Below are 22212 nucleotides of genomic sequence, written 5' to 3' on the forward strand. Positions count from 1 at the left end.
CAAGAGAAAACACTTTGCCATTTTTACTTCTGGACAGTTGCCAGAGCTATATGATCTAAACTACTCTTTCTTGATGCAAACACAGTTCTGTGCATTTCAGTGAGGAAAACACGTACTTACACAATTCTTATTTTTCCACATTCTTATTTTCTTATTTATTCCATAAAAATATTTTCATTTTCAAATCTAATTTTTCCCTGTAATATTGTTTTCCATCTAATTATATACACATGCACAAATTAGAGAATATTACATTTTATCCAAACCTATAAATAACTAGCACCTGTGCATGTAGTTATATCCACCATATCAAGTTCAACGTACATTTTGATTTGTAGTCGAATAATTCATTTCTCCAGTCTTTCTAGTAGTGAAAAACACCTATAATTTTGTTACTTAGATTGCCAAAAGTATGTAGCAGCAAAAAAGGAATATAACTCTGCACAAATTAAAGGTTAATTCTCACATTCACGTTTTTCTGCTTACAAATGGTATAGGAAATGGTATTTCCACATCATACTAGCAGTTTATACAGTGAACATTATCTATAGTTCATACATTCTCTCTCTGACCCTTTGAAGGCTTAAATGGAGTCCTCTTGATATCCAACCCTTTGTATATGCCGTGGTGCACAAGCTAAAAGGGATTTCTATGCAGCTGAGGCCCTTCTCATTTGCACACTACAGGGCGAATACATTGCCATGCACAACATAGAGGTTAGATCAGGGTTTCTCAAACTGTGGGTCACAACCTGATGTCCAGTGGGTCCTGGATTGGGCCCTCCCACCTGCCCTAGAATTTGATTGGCTCAAAACTGCAGCCTTCCAGACACAATTGGAGACTGCACAGGACCTCTGCAGATATCCAGAAGCAGCTGGTTTACTTCTGGTTTACTTCCAAGTTCATGAAAGTGACTTCCGGTTGCTTCCAGAGACCCTGTGCCAGAGAAGGAGTTGGGTTGTGACAGTCCTGCTGTAGAACAGGTGGGTCACAGTGGAGGAAAGTTTCAGAACCCCGGACTAGGTTATGCTCTCAGATTGCAAACTGCTTTTCATTTTTTTTAATGTAGCCAATGTTTATAAAACACATTGCTGTGATTTCATGTGGAAGAAAGCCATCAAGAATACCATTTGTGTTAATTAAGAACATAGAACAGTTGCAATAAAAGACTGAATACATAATAGTATCTTACGGATACTACTACTTTCAGTTGTAAAAACACAAATATGGTGTCATTATGATAATTTTTAGTATCATATCCTGTGTTTTAATAACAGGGTTGCATCCCCTGTGTGTGTGTGTGCAAAGTGTGCAGGGTTCTTAGTAATAGCTGCAGTTGTAACTTAAAAGAGCGCTGCAAATGGTAGACTGAAACATCCTAGAATACAAAACCCAGAAGTTACTTATGGCTTAGGGCCGAGGTACTTTAAGACTGCTTCTTCCATATGAGAGAGCCTGCCCCCCTGAGGTCAACTGGTGAGGGGCCCTCCTGCAGATGACCTGGTTTCTGAGGCTCAGCAACAAGAGGAAAGGCCTCTTCCATAGCAGCATCACAGTTATGGAACTCTCTCCCAGCTGGCCTGCCAGAAGGGGCATAAGGCTCTTTTTTTTTTTTTAATTTCAGATTGCCTTTGCTCCTTCATGACTTTGTCTTGACTGCTTTGTGTCTTGTTTTTTATTATTATATACTTTTTAATTTGGATCGTTAGCCACATTGGGTCTTTTGTTTAAAAGGGAATGGTAAATATAAATATTTAAAAATAAAGTTATAATGAAAACCTGCCCCTTTCCAAAAAATTATACACATTATGTTCACGTTTTAAGTGTTCTAAGACTTATAACACAATCCTCCTATATCCTTGCAGGGATCACAATAGAAAGAAAGTAGGGTATGATCTTGCCTTTTAAGTCATGCCCATGGAGAAGAGTCTTATCTTACAGATGGTTAAACAAATACACCCTATACGTGCTGACCTCCAGATAACATTTAAAAAAAAACTCAGTCACAGTTACCATGTTATGGATCTATTCAGATCTTAGAAACTAATACTGAAAAGGCCCTGACCCAACTGAATACTGTAAGGAGCTCTGGAGCTCTGACAACAAGGAACTGTTAGGGTAGGGCTTCCCCAACATACTGGCTCTGTGACAACCCAGGTGCTCCAGCAGCAATGCATGGCTCCCAGAAGTGACTCGCAATGATGTTCGGAGATATCATGTGCCACTTCAAACAGTGGTGAGGAAGTCGGGTGGGCAGGTGGGATTTTCCCAGCATGCGGTCATCGTGTGCTGGTGTTGTTCTCCAAGCCTCCTGCTGCTGTTTGAAGCAGCGATGCCACCCTTCTGGGTGACAAGCATCCCACACAGTCCCTTCATGTTGGTCATGCCATTCTTGGGAGCTGCATCTCACAGATTGGGCACAAAACTGACTTAGGTTGTTGAATCAGTCTCTTTCCACATTCTCACACTAGTGAAAAACAGCAGCATAGTTTACTGGAGCAAATCTGCTCCTATGCATCAAGTTTCTGATCAGTTTGGTTTGGAATTGACCTGTGCAGCCCTATGCAGACATTATGGAAGTGTGTATGGTACTGCATGCCAGGGGAGGAAAGATGCCGGCAAGTCCCACTCTAATGCTTCTTACCCACACCTTACAATGTCTGCTTCAGTACATGTCTTCAGCAGACATTGTACTTGAGGAAAGAATATCCTCATGCTTTGTAACACTGGGAGTCCAGTGTTTTAATCATGGGCCTATTCTCTCCTCAAGTGTATCATTTGTTACTACAGACAAATCAATGTATTTGTGGTAAGTGGGGGTAAGGATGGAGAGGGGAGGAGAACTGCTAGCATGCTTGCACTGTCCATTGAACTACACCCTTGTCACATCTGCTTGTATGAATTGTTAACAAGTACATGCAAGAAAAATTTCCCAAATATGACAAGTAGGTTTTAAAAGTCTGAAGAGGATAGTTTAGCTAACAAATACTGTAGCTGAAGTACAAAAATTACAGGAAACAAACTAACCAAATGCATAAGACACTCAGCATGACTGTTCGCCCTCCACACCTCAGAACATTCTCATGTCACTTTCTGAAAAACCCTGAAACCTCGGGGAGGGGCAGTGAGGGGAAGGCCAGATGATTTTTAAGCTATATGAAAAATTATTTTGGGATCGTTTTGAAACAGGTAAATTAATCAGGAACACCCAGTTCTTATTGAAGTTAAAGGGAAGTGGTCCTGACTGATGTGTGGATGAAAGACCAAAGTCAGCTGCTCTGAGCTTTTGAAAAGACACAGGTGGATGAGAACAAAAATGTAAAAATTTTACACACACACACACACACACACACACACACACACACACACACACACACACACACACACACACACACACACACACAGTTAAGCAAACAAAAAAGGTGAAATCAAGGCTGAAACAAACCGAGCTAGAACTGGCCTTGGGCTGACAAGCCAGTAAACAAGACTGTCACCAGGTGAGAGTGGCCAAGAGGTTGCTGCATTTATTTGTAGAAAAATTACCAACATTCACCAATCACTGCACAATGCATTTACAACATACAAGATGTGAAATGAATGATATTGTGGTAGTATTCTACAAACAGAAACCCAGACACACAGAGGTATTTTCAAATAGACTCAATCAGAACTATGTTAACGGCGGTTAACAAGTTCCAAAGCATTTTCTCCCAAAATTAACAGTCACTGTATTTAAAGTTGTAGCTGTCAAAAACTTTTCCATGTATAAAAATGGAACAGCAAGAACTAAAAATACAAGAGATTTGTTGCTGCACTTTAATCCTGTCAAAGTGCGCAAGACATTTATAGTTGTGATTACTTCTTCTGTCCCTGCTACTGTCAGAATGTTTTAGCTCTTTCTATACACCAAAGCTTTCACTGAGACCGGTTCAAGCCTTAAAGCCACCTCCAGAAAGGGAGGCAAAATAAAACCAACCAGTCCCATCCCTCCCTTTCACTAAACCCTCTTTTGAAGCACTGCTTTGTAATACTTCATAAAAAATCTTCTAGGATTTTAACTGAAGTTCTGAGATTCAGCAAGAGCAAAGACTGGAACCAACTTTCTGATTAAGACAAGCTAAAAAATCAGCACTTCAAGTCTTATGTGTTACTAAAGTAGCACAGCAGCTACTTAACTATGAAGAAGTTAATTTCCAGGAAAAGACTGTAGTGTTGCAATTTAGATAGCAGACTTTAAGGGTATCTTAGGACACTTGCACATACTGCTCATTAGAAACCAGCAAGGAGCACTGCAATGGGAAAGAAACCTCTTTGAATAGCCACTTACTATTACGGCGGGGGGGGGGGGGCGGTGACAGGATGGGATGGACTGAAAGCTATCACTGTTTTATTGCAACAATTCTCTCTTTGTGCAAATCCTAGCCAATCAAGGCTAGCAGTGATCTGAATTGGGATATCAACACCCTAATGATAAGGTTTGCAGAGATTAGTTCTTTGATTCAGAACAATCTTTTGACAACCTGTTGGTGTGGAAGCAGCCTTACAGTTTAGCAAACACCAGCTCCTTATAGCTTTGGCCCTCTACACCTTGGCATGCACAGTCTGTTCTTTAGGAAAGGAGGGCAATTTGCATCAGAATCTCATAAGTATAGATGGTCATCATCCATCACAGCATTCCTCTGTGTAAACCTATGCAAATGGCTATTTCAGTAGGAGCTCACATGAAGGGGGGGGGGGAAGGCAAGAGTAGATCTAGCTATAGAACTGCAGAGTTTCATGACATACCAATTACACTAACTGTTGTTTAGCAAGGGAATCACAATTCATCATAATAAATCAGAGGTGTGGAAGGTGGCCTACAACAGCATAGTTCACTTTTGTCTTAAATAGATAACTTTTGTATTTTATCAGATATAATGCAAGGCCAATGACATGGTTTTGTGATAGGTCAGTTCTGACTCTGCAGTTGATTTTTCTTTACACTAGATTGTGGCAAATATTCTGACCAGTGTGATCAAAGAAGTGAAACTTCACACAAAATATGGTTAAAGATTACATAGGCCAACACACATTTTGCTTCCTTAAACATTACACCAATTCCTGGGTATATTTGGGGTGCTGATTCCAAAAATGGCATCCGTTTTGCCCTATCAAGTCTAGTTTTAGAGACACTGCATAGCCTCTTTAGTGAATGGTTCAAGCAGCTTCCTCATGAGGAAGCCTACACCATGGCTTCCTCATGAGGAAGCTGCTTGAACCATTCACTAAAGATGCTATACTGTGTCTCCAAAACTAGATGTGATAGGGCAAAACGGATGCCATTTTTGGAATCGGCACCCCAAATTCATATCAAACCACCATAAATTTTGGGAGAGACTTTTCTTACCCTCAATTTTGTAGGCCTGTGTTATTGAACATTTGGATGGTTAAGAACAGGGGTGTCAAACATAAGGCCCGGGGGCCAGATACGGCCCACGGAAGCTTTTTATCTGGCCCTCAGGCTCTCAGCTGCTGAGCTATGCTGTTACTGCTGAAATGGCAGCCCACTTGAATATTGAGCTTACCCATATCTTGAATATGATCAAGATATGTATATTTTCTCTTCTGTCATTTGCAGCTAATGAATTCCCAAGTGAGAAAAAGTGCTTATTTTTGGTCATGACCTGTTTAATGACATCACTTCCTGCCTAATGACATCACTTTCGGCCCCCAGCAGACATCATGAATGCTATTCAGCCCTCTGTATAAAATGAGTTTGACACCCCTGGTTAAGAACATAAGAATGCCCCAGGGAGCACACAAGACAACAAGAGAACTGTATCCTAGTGCCCTCCCTTGAATCTAGTATTCTCAGGTAACCCACTTCTAAAATCAGGAGGTTGTACATACACATCATGACTTGTAACCCATGATGGACTTTTCCTCCAGAAATTTGTCCAATTCCCTTTTAAAGGCATCTAGACCAGATGCCATCACCACACCCTGTGGCAAGGAGTTCCACAGACTAACTACATGCTGAGTAAAGAAATATTTTCTTTACTCTGTCCTAACTCTCCCAACTCCCAGTTTTACTGGTTGTCCCCTGATGGTTATAGATAACTTCCTCCTAAATGTCACAAAATACAGAATTTGGAAACTCCACCATCTAATATACCAAATTTAGAGTCACCTGACTGATGGATCTCCCAAAGCAGCTGTTTACGACTTTCACATTAGGACAAGCAGACAAGGATTACTTCCATGCTCTCCATGGAATTTAAAATCCATCCCTTAGATAGATTTTTTCTCTCTTTCACTGAGCCGCCACCACCTTGGCGTCTACTGGGGTAAGCTGTGGTATACACATGTATCTACAGAAAGGCATCTGTTGAACTTCTAGGAGAGGTTCAGGAAACATTGCCAAGAAAAGACTGGTTAATAAACCAGTCAAGTGAAACATTAAACTCAAGCTGCTGTAGGGTGAGGCACGTTGACTCTTGATGATGTAATGGTATGCCCACACCATGGCCATTCAGGGCCGACTACATATAAACAGGACTAGTAGCTGGGTCTTTGTGCCAAATTTTTGGTGCTATTTATCCTCAATAATACAGGGTTAAATCAGGCTCACAATGGACAATATATTGGTATTTTAACAACAGCTGCCCTCAAGGCTGGCCCAGGCCTTTTCAGCACTTGAGAAGAGAGGCCAACTGCCATCTCCCATCATCACTGTTGCCTCCTGTGGCTAGGGACTGTCCCTACCTAACACGAGAAGAGTTGGAGAGAGAATTCTATCCAACTAGATCCTGTGCTTTGTGTCACAGCATCCGCCACCAGAAAAAGAGAGTGGCCGATGCTGCTTCGGTTCTCTCAGGGAAGAAAGAGAGCCCAAGCCCAAGCCCACTCCCCTGTACAGCACACATGATTCTACTGGAGAAGGGTGAGGTCTAAGCCTCCCATTGAGGGAACAGAAGCTATACAGACTTCTTTCTTCCTTTCTTTCCCGTCAGTGGGTGAAGTGAAAAAGAGTTGTAGGTTTCCTCTTAATTTGCCACTATCATCGAGTCTCCCACCTAAGGTAGAGGGGTTGCACCCTGCACCATGGTACGACCAGACGAAAGGACTCACTACTGCATTAAATCTCTTCAGAATGAAGCCCAGTTTGACTTTACAAAGCAAGTTAAATGGTGGCAATACCCAAAGAAACTAAAAATATGGAAAAATAAAATATATTCAATTAGAATACAATATCCCTTTAAAACAAAAGCAAAAATAATAAGAGAATGCTTAGCTTCGCAAAAATCATCAAAATATGCAAATTTAACCAGTTATAAATCTTTCTTCCACTCTTTTTTATTTTTTATTTTTATTTTTTTGAAAAGGGATACTGCATCTTCAAAACACAAAAAGAAGTAAGTCACCCATTTCTACTTACAGGTAGTAGGAGTAAGAATAGTAGCTCCTCCTGGCAAGCAAATCACAGACAGTGGAAAAAGAGAAGCAATGGTGAATGAAAAGCGTGACTCTGTCACATTCAATAAAGCAGAGAAATGTGCGTTTAAAAAAAATTAAAAATTCATGTTTTCTTGGTTAGCATTACAAACTTGCTCATGCACTGATTAGCCTTACGGTGCCATGCAATTAAAAAAATACGTTAGCATATAAAAATGATTTCAGTATTAGAAAGTGATAGCTAGAGAAAAATGACATGCTGACACTTCATTTATTGCAAAAAAAATGGAAATTAAATGGGTTATGTATTTTTCACATGCAGTTCAGCATAAATGTGATGACTGATAACTACCTAAATGTCATGAAATACAGAACAGCTGTGTATAGGTCTTGGGCTCTCTCTCTCTCTTAAGCATTCAGTTACAAACTTAAAGGCTTGTAGGGGCAGAGCTGTGTTATCAAACAAGGAAGATGACTACAGGTACTTATAGGTATATACAGTGTGTCCAATGTTATGCTCAGTCTTCCTTCCAGGAGATGTCTGTGTACACTAAACCTATATATAGATATATACACACAGCTATGTTTTTTTTTTTAAATCTTCTACGTAGAAATGCTGATTATGTGCATGCTTAACATTGAAAAAAGGGAAGTGAACAAATGAAATGATGTATATTTGGAAATATTTCACAATGGTTAAAAAAAATAAAAAACAGCATTTGCTATTCAAGAGATGCAGTATCCCTTTTCGTATACAGTTTGATTGCTTTGTAAAACTCTATGACAGCTAATAGAGTTTCATCTACTTCAACTTCAAATCAGTCTGTACAAAATGATCAAGCAAAGCATAGGAAACCTCTGATTTTTTGAAATGATACAAAACTGCTTACCACTCAGATATTTTTCCCCAATAAATCAAATTTGGAAATCTGTGTCAATGCATAAGAGTCATTAAATCCATGTAGAATTAGTAAAAACTTTTTTTCTGATCATCCTAAAAAGAATGTTAAAAAGCTCAAGTATCAAAAGGGATACCACACAATGGCGTCACTAATATGTATGTACAAAATGATTATCAATCGTTATTTATATAGCACCTAGAAGTATACTAAGCACTTAAGATTAAAACTTTTTAAAAGTTTCCACTCCAACTCCACTGTTTACACATGCTGGGCTGTGTACAAGAGAAAAAATTCCTCATTTAGGAAAACAAGAAGCCATTTTTAAAAGTCTGATTCCCACCCCCACCCCCAATGAAGGCCAAGGACTAATGTTAATTTCATTGAATCAGTGAGGATGAGAATAGCATAGTGTGACTATCTTGAAGTGGAAATGGATGTGCCAAGACTGCTACAACATATGCGGGAATAAGGAGACGTACTGCTTGACTTTCAGATGGACTGGTGGCAATATTACAGCTCATCCTGTCTTAAAGGAACTTACCAATCTTGGTTGAATCAGGCCTGCTTCACAACTGCAGGAGTGTTCACAATGGATAGAGTTCCATGTAGTAAGTCATTTGTGTGACAGGCTTCCCACGCAGGTGACACTTTAGTCACCCCAATGCAAAACACATGTCAGTATCAAATGGGAAGCTGTTCATGCATATGGCTTCTCACATGAAGAGTCAGCCAAATGGTTGCAATATGCAGCACCCACAAGGTTTGGCCTTGTAAATACAAGTGGACTTAGGGTTGTAGTGAGCTCTAATCCTGAAATAAGACAGGCTATGTATTACCCTTGCTGCACAAAGGAACTTGATTCTGCCTGTTGAGAATTCTATAGGCTCTCCAACACCAGACAGAGGAAACTGGAAAGGATTAAGGTGAAAACATGTCGGGAAGGAGGAGCTGTGAATTTTCCCTAGGAGTGGGGAATGAAAAGATCAGGAATAATTAGCCACCAAAGAGTGCAATAAGTGAATGGATCTGTCTTTCTGGCACATTAGACTGCAGTCTTCCCCTCTGTTCACTGGTGTGGGAACCTCTTTCTCTCTGTTTTGAGAGTCAGGATGGGGTAGTGGTTCTGGAGTTAGATCTGGAAAATCCAGGTTCAAATCAAAACTTCCAGGTTGGCCTTGGGGTAGTCACTCTCTCTTAGCCCCACCTACCGCACAGGGTTGCTGTGAGGACAAAAGGAGATAAATAACTATGTACACCACCCTACGTTCCTTGGAGGAAGGGTAGTGTAAAAATGTGAAAAAAATAAATCTGTAGAATGATTTTCAACAAGTGAGAAAGAGCAAGGTAGTTTTCATGTGAGAAATGTAATGTGAGCTTGGCTCTAATCTGTGTTCCCTGTAACTCCCTCCAGGGAGCATGCAGAGCTCTGCTTTGGCTACGCTGGGGCCGTCACCGCCGAGCTCCAGATCACGGAGAAAAGCTGAGCAGGACAACAATTTCCTCAACTGCAGCTGCGCAGCTTACAGGGAACAGTGGCTCTAAGATGTCAGACCACTACGCCACAACACCAAAATGCAGTCATATCTCGTAAATCAGTTTTAATCCAACTATTTCACCACTGTTGTCATTATGCTCTAAAATGCATTATCAAGAATTAGAATAGATACCCTAAATTACTTATGTCCAAAGGCTCAAATATAAAACTGTCCACTTTTATTGAGGGAAGAAGGCAATAAAGGAAATGAATGATTTATGTATTAGAATAGACAACCAATTAAACTACAATCATGAAAAATTACCAAATGTTAAAGATTCCTTAAAGGGACTGAATCTCCTACCTATTTAGAACATAGAATTGGGCTAGAGTTCAACATGCTGTGTATGCATTTGTGGTTGTACTATAAGATTAACAGCAACTATTGGCTTCAGACTGTATTGTTTTAAAAAAGTTTAGCTGAAGTTAATTAATCAAACAACTGAAAGTAGGAAAAAAACTATGAATTCAATGCCAGATAAATCTGAATTTAGTTTTATGAACTAGAGAATCTGTTCCCAAAAGTCTCTTGCAGAGTTGGGAGCACTGTAAGTCTTTGTGGGGAAGGGGTGATGGCAGCCCTGGGATCATGCCACCATGAAAAAAGGGTTTTTTACCGGAGGGTAATGCAGACCCTCTGGAGAGCCGTGGCCCGCTTTCCAGGCCTCCCCATACCTCAGAAGTGGGTCATGATTGCTGCCACTACAATGTTGTCACACCCCTTAAGAAGGTAGCAACAGCTTTCCACTGGCTGGGGTGTGGTGATACCCCAGTTTGGGAACCTCTGAACTAGAGGATGGAAGATTTAGATGGCACTCTTTTGTCAAGGGATCTGAGGACTGTTTGAGGCAAGCAAGAGAGTGCAATTAAATGTATAGGAAGGTTTTGTAAGTGTTACTTTTTTATTTTGCTAATATTGTCCATTAGAAAGTACACATATATTAAAATATACTCCAGGTTCATGTTTTCAAGGTGTACACTGTATACAGAAAGCATATTTGCAAAACATCCATGAGATATTAACTTGACATGGCAATCCTAAACACACTTCCTTGGAAGTAACTCCCACTGAATTTAATGGGACTGACTTCTAAATAGACATGCATAGGATTGTGCTATGAGTGAGGTGGTACATAGTTATGAAGATGTCAAGCAAATTAGGTTAAACATGAGATGCTGAACTACACTGAACTTTTGTAGGTGTTCTTATTGTTAACCCCAAATGTGTAAGAAAGCTGTTTTGGAGGAAAATCTTGAGATAAGAAATTACAAGACAGAGCAGGATTTTAGTGGATAGTTGATGAAAATTCTATAAATTAAGGAGTTGCACAGTCCTTGAACCCAGTCTAGAGTGACAGGTTCAAGAAGACTCATCAACTTTAGACAAAGAAACAGAAAAGCTCCTGAACTCAGCCTGTAGGTCTGGTTCAAAACAAACTACTTCTTGACTCCCAAGGAGCTTTGTGGTCCTTGAGCTAGGATATGAGAAACTTTCCATAAGAGCCCAACCGAGGAAGCTCTGAGCCAACCTCCTTTTATATACCACACTTTATGCAAGCATCGGTAGGACTCATAAGTTTATACCTATTTTTGAAGCTGTAAGAGCTAAAAATGTACTTTATTTGGGATTCTAACAGCTGCCTCTTGATCCTTAAAAAACAAAAGTAGTTTGGATTCACAAGTTCTGTTTCTTGCTCTTTCCTGGTGTAAAGCTTTTGTTATATAAATAACCATTCCCTCAATGCATGTTTCCAAAGTATGGGGAAGAATGGTGGGTGGGAGGGGGGGGGGAAGGTGGATCCAATGTGAAGATGCAGCAATTACCATGAATGTAGGAACAACCTGTCATACAGCTATGTGCATTAGAACTCTGTGTGCATATGGTAATGAGAGTCCTAGCCTTAATAATATATGACAAGGTAATAGATAAGTGGCAAATCCTAGGAACAGCTATATAGTCCAAGGACATCTCCCACTGAAGTATGCTTGCATCCGTGATAATAAATTATATTTAAATCAAGAATATTTCAGCTGGAAAAGCTGTTTATTGAGCTGCACCTCAATTTGCGTGAATGTCTAAAATTGTTGGACCTCATGTCACATTAAGATGAATTGGGCTATCGTGTGTATGTTTATTCTTAAGCACAGAAATACACAACAGGAAAAAAAAAAGTGAAAGCACTGTTGGGGAAAAAAATCACATATGTATCTAACTAACACAGAACACTATGAGCATACCTAATGTTTCTAATGCAGACGTTTCTTCTCCAAGTTATATATCTCCAGGGGATAATTGTAAAGAGGCAATAAATTAAGAAAATCTAATGGAAACCATTAAGACATAGATATGACTTTCAGGCATAATTGTAATTTTTTATTCTATTTGGCAAAAATGAATACAAAAATCATTTCATTGTTAACATAAGAGACAGATACAAATATATCTCTGTTTTTTAAATCTCTTTCTTATCAGAAAAAAATGCCCTTCAATGCACAAATTGTTGAAGTCAAAGGTCCACTGGTAAGTGATACATCACATGCTTTGTATGCATAAGGTCCCAGGTTAGGTCTCTTGCATCCCCAGTTAAAGGATCACAGATTGCAGAGAAGGGGGGGGGTATGGTATACACCTCTGCTGAAATGCTGGAGAGCCACTCTGGGCGAAATGGACTAAGTCTCTATAAGCAGCCTCCAAGGCAGTCAAGTTTGGGCTTGTTTGGGCTTCCATAGGGGAGGTGGTAGGAAAAAATGCAAGGAAAGAGGGATCTAATAGCTTTTAATTAATACCTGCACCCTTAACAATGTATAGATGTTGATTATGGAAGTTTATACAAGATTAACAACGTTAATTATATTAACAAGCTAAGTGTTATTTTGAAAAAAGTGTAAGCAGTTCAATGTGGGTTTTAAAAATAATAATTTTGAGTTTTTTGTTATTCCAGAAGATGGCGCTATTGAATTTTGTCGTGCCTTTGAAAATTACTACGAAAATAATGACTTTTGTTCAGATATTGGTTAATACAACTTTGCATTTTAAGGTTTGAATACTTATAACTCAATGGAACATTTACAGTGATATAATGTGACTAAGTATTACTTTCTAATATTTTCAAAGATGCAAATGAAGGTGATGTAATCCATTAGGTAATTTTTAAGACAGAATGCTTAGATGCTGTACAGCTACAGATGGCTCATTACAACTGCTCCAAAGAGCAGGATTGTCTTAAATCTTGCAAAATCTTGCAAAATGTAACTACAGTATTAGTTCAATTACATCAGTGTATTGTACAGGCCTGCACACTTTTCATAGAGTTATACTTGAAATAGTTTGATTTTGCTATAGGATATGGGCCCCCACTCTACAGTACGTCTTACTTTCAAACGAAGGATGCCTCTGCCTTGCCAAACCTTTTTCTGAAATGAGTGAGAGGATTTCTTTTGGATTACTTGACAACACTGAAAGAAAAGAAAATGACAAATCTACGATACTAACCTTTTTTTGACAATTAATATCACGAGGAGGAGGAGGAGGATAAAGACTAGAATTCCAGCACTTATGCCAGCAATTTTCACCACACGATCCGTCTGCTTGGCTGGGTCAGGAATTACCTCTGGTTCTTCTGCTGCTGCTGCTGAGAGAAACAGATATTAAGTTATTGGAATTGTTCTGATCTCAAAAGATCACTGCCGTAATCCACTGGAGTGTGTGTGAAGCAACCAAGGCTACTGCACTCAGAACACTTTCCAGAAGGTTAAAATCCGACCTGGAGGAGAAAAGAGGGTAGTGGGGGATGAATCCAGACTCCTACCCCAGCTATCATATTGAAAGGGGAACGCTCTGTGCAGGACCTGCTTCCAAACATAGTTATCCACAGTTATCCATCTGGCTAACGATATGCATGAGGAAGCCTGCTTCAATAAGTGGAACACACTTAGACGGATTGTGATCCATAAGTGTCGTTAAAAGAATAATGATCATGTACTTATTTTTGTTTATGTCTTACATTTTAAAGTCTACAGCAGGCCTGTGAGATAACAATATGTATGCATACATGTAAATATACACATAACCATGTGCAATGCAGGCACACCATAACCTTCTTCAACAATGCCCTCCATGTATTCATTGAATCCATAGAGGGGGAAAGCAAGAAAAATGAGTCTTGAGGGGGAACATAATCAGTGGTTCTCACACTTTTAGCACCAGGACCCACTTTTTAGAAGGAGAATCTGTCAGGACCCACCGGAAGTGATGTCATGACCGGAAGTGACACCATCAAGCAGGAAAATTTTTGACAATCCTAGGCTGCAATCCTACCCACACTTACCCAGGAGTAAGCCCCATTTACTATCATTGTTCAAAACATATACATAGTAGCCTGTTAAAAGTACAGATGTGTAACAAGTCCCCAAATGCAGTCACATACTATGGTAGCATCAGGTCTAATTATTAAAAATAAAATATTGAAATGAATGGGGACCTATCTGAAATTGGCTTGCGACCCACAGTTTCAGAAACACTGGTATAATAAATGATTCACAAGGCTACGTGCATTAAAATTTCAATGCTCAGGATGACTGTAAACAACTGACATGTCTGAAAAAAGGATAGCCAGGAACATATGCACAATGGGAAGTTGTTTAAACAAGTGTTGGTTGAATTTAGTAAAATCTATTCTGCTTCCTATTTAGAGCTTTTAGACAATCCATACAGACTCAAAAACACTTATTTGATCAGAATCATTGAGGATTTGCTGGTTTTAAAAATTTCATCCATTGTCTTGCTTTAATAATTCCATGGATATATTCATTATATATTCATTAAATTAGTGTGGAGCATATGGAACTATAAAGACTGAATCACTCTCTTATCTTTGTAGATATGCACTTAACCCAGCTATGTTCAGACCTTGAAAGTCTGAATTTGAAAAGATTTCAATAGTGTGGAGTCTAGATGGTTCAAGATGTTTTTGTTTTGGAGGGAGGAAAATCAACCGGAGTGGAACAAGTGCTTAAGAATGGAGAGCTTCCCCCTTCTTGAATACTGACCCAACTTTGAATGGGCAAAACTCAGTTTGAACTTGTACAGCTTGAACTGAGTCCACATCCAACCTCTGCCAGGTGCAGACAGAGAATGTGGGAACTAGCAAGTCCCTAACAATCATAGGCTACAAATGGATAATGACTCCTTAGCGTCCCTCAAATGTCTCTTTTGGTTTGGACAGAGCTTCCTTGCAGCCTGAGATCATGGGTTTCTGAGCCTACAACCTCAGACTGCAAATAGATGACAGCTCCCATAAACAGCCTGGCCTGCAATTCCATGGCCACGGTTTCCCTTTCAGGGCTCCAGAGCTCAGTGATGATGTTCCATATGCTGACATACATGCTGGTGCAGCCTCCACACACATCTCATTGACTATGAGATGACAAGGAGATGTCCTGGTGGGGCTTCTTCACAACTGTGTGGAGCTGCCATCCATCTGCATTCTTATAGATGCCTATGATCTCAGACTGCGAAGAAGTTCTCATTCTCTGGCTCTCTCAGTCCTTCCACACTCTGTTAAACCCTACAACTTTTGCAAGTTAAGGATAAGGCTTTATCTTAAAGGAAAGGCAGAATTCATTTTGAACATTCAAAAATGCGCTTGAGGTTTTTTGAGTATTTGATTTGAACATTCAAGCAGCCCAACTGAAGTTTGGATTGATAAAGCAGTGACCACCCATCCATGTTAACACATGTACCATGTAAACTGACAGACTGGATAGAAAATTCATACATTGCTAAGATTGTCACACTACTGCATATAAATATATAAATTATACTGCATAATATTTTTCTCATTCACAATTCTAGGTGGAAATACCAAAATGTATTTTTGTGACATAACACCGACATTGTTATGATTCAGTGTCTCATGATCCATACAGGACAGTCACACAAGCTTTTAAAACCTGCTAGTTTGCAAATTTGCTATACTGCAGACTTAATCAAATCAGCAAGGACATTGTGAGATGTGCCCCAGAATACTAACACCTCATCCAGAAATCATTTTGACATATCTGATTTAACACAATGTATATCATCTGCAAGTCATCCTTTTCAAAAAGGAGTTACACGTATAATATATAGAGAGGCTTCAAAGCAATTGGATTACAACATGAATTTGTCCATCAGTACATGAGTACATTAGAGTGCAGTCATCGGTCACATTACGCCTAATATGTAATTGTTTCACATAGCACTGAATGAGTTAAGAGAACCTGTGTTTGATTTGATATTTTTGTGGCAAAAGTTCAGTTTGATTTCAAAAACTAAGGATGCAATTTGCTCTCTCTGGATGCCCTGAAATAATCAATTTGCAGCCTTTATGTAGCATCCAAAATGTGTAAAATGAAATGGTGGGGCTCAAACCTCAAGTCATTATCTCAAACCTGGAAGCCTTCCAGTACATCATCTCCAAAGGAGAGAAGGTGCTTTTAAGAACCAGCACACCTTATACATCATGATGTCACATCCTAAAGTTCTACATCCTGTGTAGAGAAGAAGCTGTGGCATCAGGGCTATGAGCCAACTGAAGAGGTCACCTCAGGCAGCAGGACTGGTGGGAAGCACCCATCTCTGTTCACCTAGTTGCTTCTACTCCCTAGATGAAAAAGGAAGAGGGGACAGAGAGGAAGAGGAAATGTGGTGGGGAAGAGGCTGCTGAGCTAGAGCATCGGAGAATGGCAAGATCAGAGGTTGGCGCATCATCAGGTAAGGGGGGCAGCATTTGGCATGTTGCTTCAGGCATCGGGACGTCTGTAAGTCACAGCATTAAAACTCTTGGAAAATTACCTTTGGAACAGCAGTCATGTCCATTTCCAACAGCAAAGAGCCTTGTGGCAGAAAGAAACCAATTTTGTCCTGATAGGCACAGTAAAATATCCTGCTTTGGGTCAGAGGGGAAACTTGTTTGGAGCTATTAATTACCCCTTTTATTAATTAAAATTTTACCAATTCAACATTTCAGTTAACTATCTTTGTTCAAAGTTGGTATTCTTTCAATAAAAGACACCTATAAATCCTACCCACCTTATCACTACCAATGATCCCTTGTGACTATCATGCACTTGCCTTCTGTAACACTGTCATTTTCCAAAAGCCTAATCAATTTTCACACTAAGTACAGCTCTCTCTTGACTCAAATCTGGTCATCAACTAATCTTGAGAGGATATAAAGAACTGTCTCTGTCTCTACTGCTATGCACAAACCATGCTCCTCTTCCACATTTCTTTTGGCAGATAACATTGTTTCACATTTTGGTGTACTGTATACAAGTGTGTCCCTGTATCTATGCGGGTTCCATTCTGGAACCCCCCCCCCATAGTTAAGTGAAACAGTGAATATGAGGGAACACCCCACCCTCAAGAGGCAAGGGGATCAGACACCACGTGCGCTCGTCCGCCTGCAGCCTCTACTGGGCTCAGAATTTTAGAGTAAAAACAGAGTTTTCTGGGTTTTTTAAAAAAACTGGAAGTGACATTTTTAATGCCTTAAAAGGCATCAGAAGGTCTGGGGAAGCCACCAGAAGTCATGTTTCTTTGACTCTAAGAGTCAGTCTGAGCCCAGCAGAAGTCGTGGGCAGACAGGTGTGGCCACTGCCAGGTTCAGAAGACCCTCCAGAGGCAAGAGGAGCACAGCTGCCCTCGTGGGTGGGGAAGTGAGGCAGAACCAAACCGCAGATTAATAAAACCATGGATATGGGATCTGCTGATATGCCCCATATTGTATATTGTGATGACAAAGTACTTCAAGCACTCAATAGATATTAGTAGCTGGGCTTGTTTTATCCTAACTCCGGTTTTTACTTACAGCACTAAAGATGTGGTTAGCAACTATATGAGCCAAATCCTTTCTCTCAAAGTATACTCACTTTGGGAACAGAGGTTCTAAGATGCTGCCATGGTTCCCTTCATTTGCTCCTGAGTCCTAGCTGGCAGAAGCTCCTGACGCAGCCCACAGGTAGTCAATTGCTGGACCGCTAATCAGAACTAGGATCAGGATGATGAGAAGGGTATTTGAGCAAGGCTGGGAGGAAGATTAATTTCATATATAAATAATTCAAAAATAAAATCCATTGTCTAAAATACATGGGCATGGGTCATATCTGTGACTCAAGGGGAAGGTAATTGAGTGGGCAGTTCTTTATGATTTTGAGTGGGAGAGCTGAAGAGTTGAGAGTTCCTTATGAGTGGGAGAGTTGAAGGTGGCACAATCTTATACAAGGTTGAAGAACCAGACTGCTTGGATCAATATGTACATACTGTCAAGGTAGAAGAAAGAAAAGGCCAAAGAGAAGATATAAACAAGAAAGAAAGGACTGAGCAAAAAAAACCACCAAACAAAAAGATGAAGCTGTACAATCCCTGGTCAGAATCAATCCCTGGTCAGAAAGAACACAGAATGGGATGGTGTTAAAAGGCAGTATTCAAGGATAGGGAGTTATACAGAACTATATATATATATATATATATATATATATATATATATATATATAGAGAGAGAGAGAGAGAGAGAGAGAGAGAGAGAGAGAGAGAGAGAGAGAGAGAGAGAGAGAGAGAGAGAGAGAGAGAGAGAGAGAGAGAGAGAGAGAGAGAGAGAGATAGATAGATAGATAGATAGATAGATAGATAGATAGATAGATAGATAGATAGATAGATAGATAGATAGATAGATAGATATAGACTGGAGGTCTAGTCTAGAGGGTAGAGTCTCCATTAGCCTGAAGATAACATCAGAAGGTCACCATTTTGAGGACACCGGCAGCTCCCTGAATGGCTGAGAACGGCGAGAACTTGAAGCAGCTGACAAGCCCAGCTGAGTGATTCCACCTGCTCTTGGCATGAGCAAGAAGTGTCTTGGCTGCCCTCCATGTGAGAGATGGAGCTGCTTGCCAGCCTGAATGGGAGAACTGGAGGCCAGAAGTGAGACCAAACCAGGAAGATCTATTCTGAAATGTGGTTGGTTCTTGAAAGAGAGAACCTCTATGTTTGTAAAAATCCCCTTGAGGGATTTAGAAATGCCTGCCTATGTAAACCGCCTTGAATAAAGTCAGAGGAGTAAGAAAGGCGATGACCAGAAAGGCGGTATATAAATACAGAGTTATTATTATTATTATTATTAACTAATATGTAAGCAAAACACATGGAAAAAAGAGTGAAACTAAGGATGGTCCAACCACTGCTTCACAGAAGGAACAAATGTGTAGGAAGGCTTTGAAGGAAGACAAAGAGGAAACTTGATGAAAAGAAACAGCAAATCTGATTAGACATACATAAAGCGATTGGGAAGTCATCCATTAGCTTCTCCACAGAAGATTGATTCACTGCAGAGGGGAGGCAGTCAGTTCCATAGGACAGTGGAGAGCCTGAATGTTACAGAAGTGCAAAAATCTAATTCTCAAACTATTTACTACAGCGAGTACAGGGATGAAATGGCTTGTTCTCTGAGGGAACTAATGAAGTGTGATGAATTATGTGAAGATGAAAAATTAAATTAAGAGGAAAAAATAGGAAAATGGGATAACATGAAGAAAACAAATGGAACTATTACTTCAGGCGCTGTAAAGCACTTTCATAATGGAAATTTAGTTACCATACAGCTAATATTCACTGTATAAAGAACAATGAGAAGGTTCCCTTGGAGAGCCCTGCAAAAACCACACTTAATGCTTTTCTCCATGGTACTGACTTCCACATATCATTATTTCAGGTAATCAAGACAAATCATTCTTATTCAGAGGTCTTCAAAACAAGGTGGATGTCTGAGAAGTGAGAGAATAAAAAAATCTATTGTCAGATTTCAGTTCTATTGTGCACAGGCTCCAGATACATAAGCTATCCAACCAGTGCTGAAGCACAAGCTTCCTTTACAGTTTGCTGTCAGCAACAGTACATTTTCCAGGATGGCACAAAAATTGCCACAGCCCACATCCTTTTTAAGGGTTCCCCTCAAAATGTAAAATGTGAATATGACAAACAGGTTTTGAAAACACGTAACACAGAGATGCACTTATTAGAGAGCAAGGACTAAATGCAGCTCCCAGGGTTAGTTGCTGTAACCTAGGACAACCCTTTGAAATCGCTTGCATTTGCTCCAATTTAAGACTCATTTTGGATACAGGATTGTGTTACCCGACACATGTCAACACACAGATATGGTCACAGATGCACACAAAGAGAGTATATGACTCAGGCCAGGCTCATGTTGTTTACAATTAGGCTGCATCAGCAGAGCATCAAGTCTGCAAACCTGATTACAAAACACTGGTTCTACTACTACTACTACTACTACTACTACTACTACTACTAATAATAATAATGTGTTCCCCCCCCCCACACACAGGTCAGAGAAACCTTTAGCAGAATTCCACAAGTGGCTACACATGCCATCCTATTCAGATCTGCAAATAATGCTGTTGCAGCTACACAACCACGTTTTCCAGGTAGTAATGTATGGTTGTGAGAGCTAGACCATAAGCAAGGCTGATGGCCAAAGAATAGGTGCTTTAGAATTATGGTGTGAAAGAAAACTTTTGAGAGTCCCCTGCACTGCAAGGAGATCAAATCAATCAATCCTACAAAAAATCAATCCTGACTGCTCATTGGAAGGACAGACACTGAAGCTGAAGCTTAAATGCTTTGGTCACCTCATGAGAAGTGAGGACTCTTTAGAAAAGACCCTGATGCTGGAAAAAACTGAAGGCAAAAGGAAAAGGCTGAGCTTTTCAAACTGGGGTGTCACAATGCCCCAGCCAGAGGGCCCTGGCCTCTTTCCCCTTAAGGGGTGAGGGCAGGGAGGATGCAGCGACGCAATCCCCAGAATTGCATCGCTAAGGGGCTGCAGGGACTGGCATGTACTCACCAGTCCCAGCAGCAGCCTCCTTGGGGTGCCTCCTTCAGCTTAAAAAGTGAGAGCACAGTGATCATGCTCCACTTCCAGTTTTGTGGAGATGGAGCGTGATTACTGCACTTTCACTTTTAGAAGGCTGGGGAGCCCTGCAGATGTTTGTGCAGGGCTCCCCGCACCCCAGGGAGGCTGCTGCAGGGACTGGTGAATACATGCCAGTCCTTCAGCCCCTTTAGCGACGTGATCCTGGGGATTGCGTTATTGCCTTCTCCCTGCCCCTACTGCCTCCCCCCTTCCTCTGCAAGAACTTACTGTGGTCCTCAAAATTCCTGGGAGTTTGAGAACCAGAGCGAAAGGGGACGGCAGAGGATGAGATGGTTAAATAGTGGCACTGAGGCAATGAACATGAATTTGGACAAATTCTGGAAGTTAGTGGTAAACAGGGAGGCCTGGCGTGCTGTGGTCCATGGGATCATGAAGAGTTGGACACAACTTAACAACAACAAAGCTACACAATAGAACAGCACAATATAATTCTTCCTGGCAAACAATGATGCTGCAATATATTGGTAAAAGATTGGATAAGGAGGTGTGATGAAACAGGGTAGAGCCCATAGGTCTTCACTATTACTTACAGCCCAATCTTATGTTGCCTTAACACTGGTGAAATGCAAGTTCTGCCAGTGCAGTCTGCCTTATGGAAGCAGTAAAAAGTATTCCAGTAGTGTGTGAACTCATGCACTGAAGGTGCACCAGTGGGAAGACCGGAGCTTTCCGGCACCCGCCAGAGGATGCTGGAAGACCCACTGAGACAGGAAGGATGGCATGGGAGGTGGAACACAGCAGTGATGGGGGCAGGCAAAATTGGGCAGCAGCAAGGGTGGGAGAAGGGTGGGTCTAGTTCTGTGACAGCTCCCTTCCCAGACCTGTTCCTGTGACATGGGTTCACATGGTCTTGTGCCAGTGAATGCGCTAGCACAGGTCTGGGGAGACCCCTTCAGACTGCGGAGGTTTACCTCCAGACAACAGCAGGAGAGGAGACCTCTGCAACTCCCCCACCCCAGCAGGATGCAGCAGTAGCCATTTTGGCATTGGTGGTAGGGAAGAATAGAGTGCGCTGTTAGTGATGGAGCTGGTGAGGGAGATCCCTGCAAACAGGGAAAAAATATGCAGAGGTTGCAGAGAGTGCTATTAGTATGGTGCAGTGATCTGCTGATGGCAAATGATGAACATGATTATTTTGGCCTTGCTTTTCTCTGCAGTAATTAAAAACTAAAAAAAAAATTCTAATATCTGGGACTATATATATGCAGATTTCAGCTTCCTGAGACTCTGTGGATCCATCTTGAGGCCTCTAATGGAAAGGTGGGATAAAAATCTGTGTATTTGCATTTGTTTGTGGATGTGTGCATGTGCATACCCCCATACTCACCCCCCCAGAAACCCCCCTCCC

At 40.7% G+C, this 22212-nt stretch overlaps 1 protein-coding gene across 7 annotated transcripts in view; it reads right to left on the reverse strand.

Annotated features, from left to right (window-relative positions):
* PTPRK (protein tyrosine phosphatase receptor type K) overlaps positions 1-22212 on the reverse strand; it is a 466239-nt gene that overhangs the window by 51441 nt on the left and 392586 nt on the right. For 4 of the 7 annotated variants that reach the window (XM_066614413.1, XM_066614405.1, XM_066614396.1 and 1 more), the window contains exon 14: positions 13364-13502. In XM_066614413.1, the coding sequence (XP_066470510.1) occupies positions 13364-13502 (139 nt within the window). The remainder of the gene's footprint in view (positions 1-13363; positions 13503-22212) is intronic. The other 3 variants (XM_066614422.1, XM_066614429.1, XM_066614387.1) reach the window with 1 other exon arrangement.

The sequence above is a fragment of the Tiliqua scincoides genome, chromosome 1 (assembly GCF_035046505.1).
Source record: "Tiliqua scincoides isolate rTilSci1 chromosome 1, rTilSci1.hap2, whole genome shotgun sequence".
NCBI classification, from domain to species: domain Eukaryota; kingdom Metazoa; phylum Chordata; class Lepidosauria; order Squamata; family Scincidae; genus Tiliqua; species Tiliqua scincoides.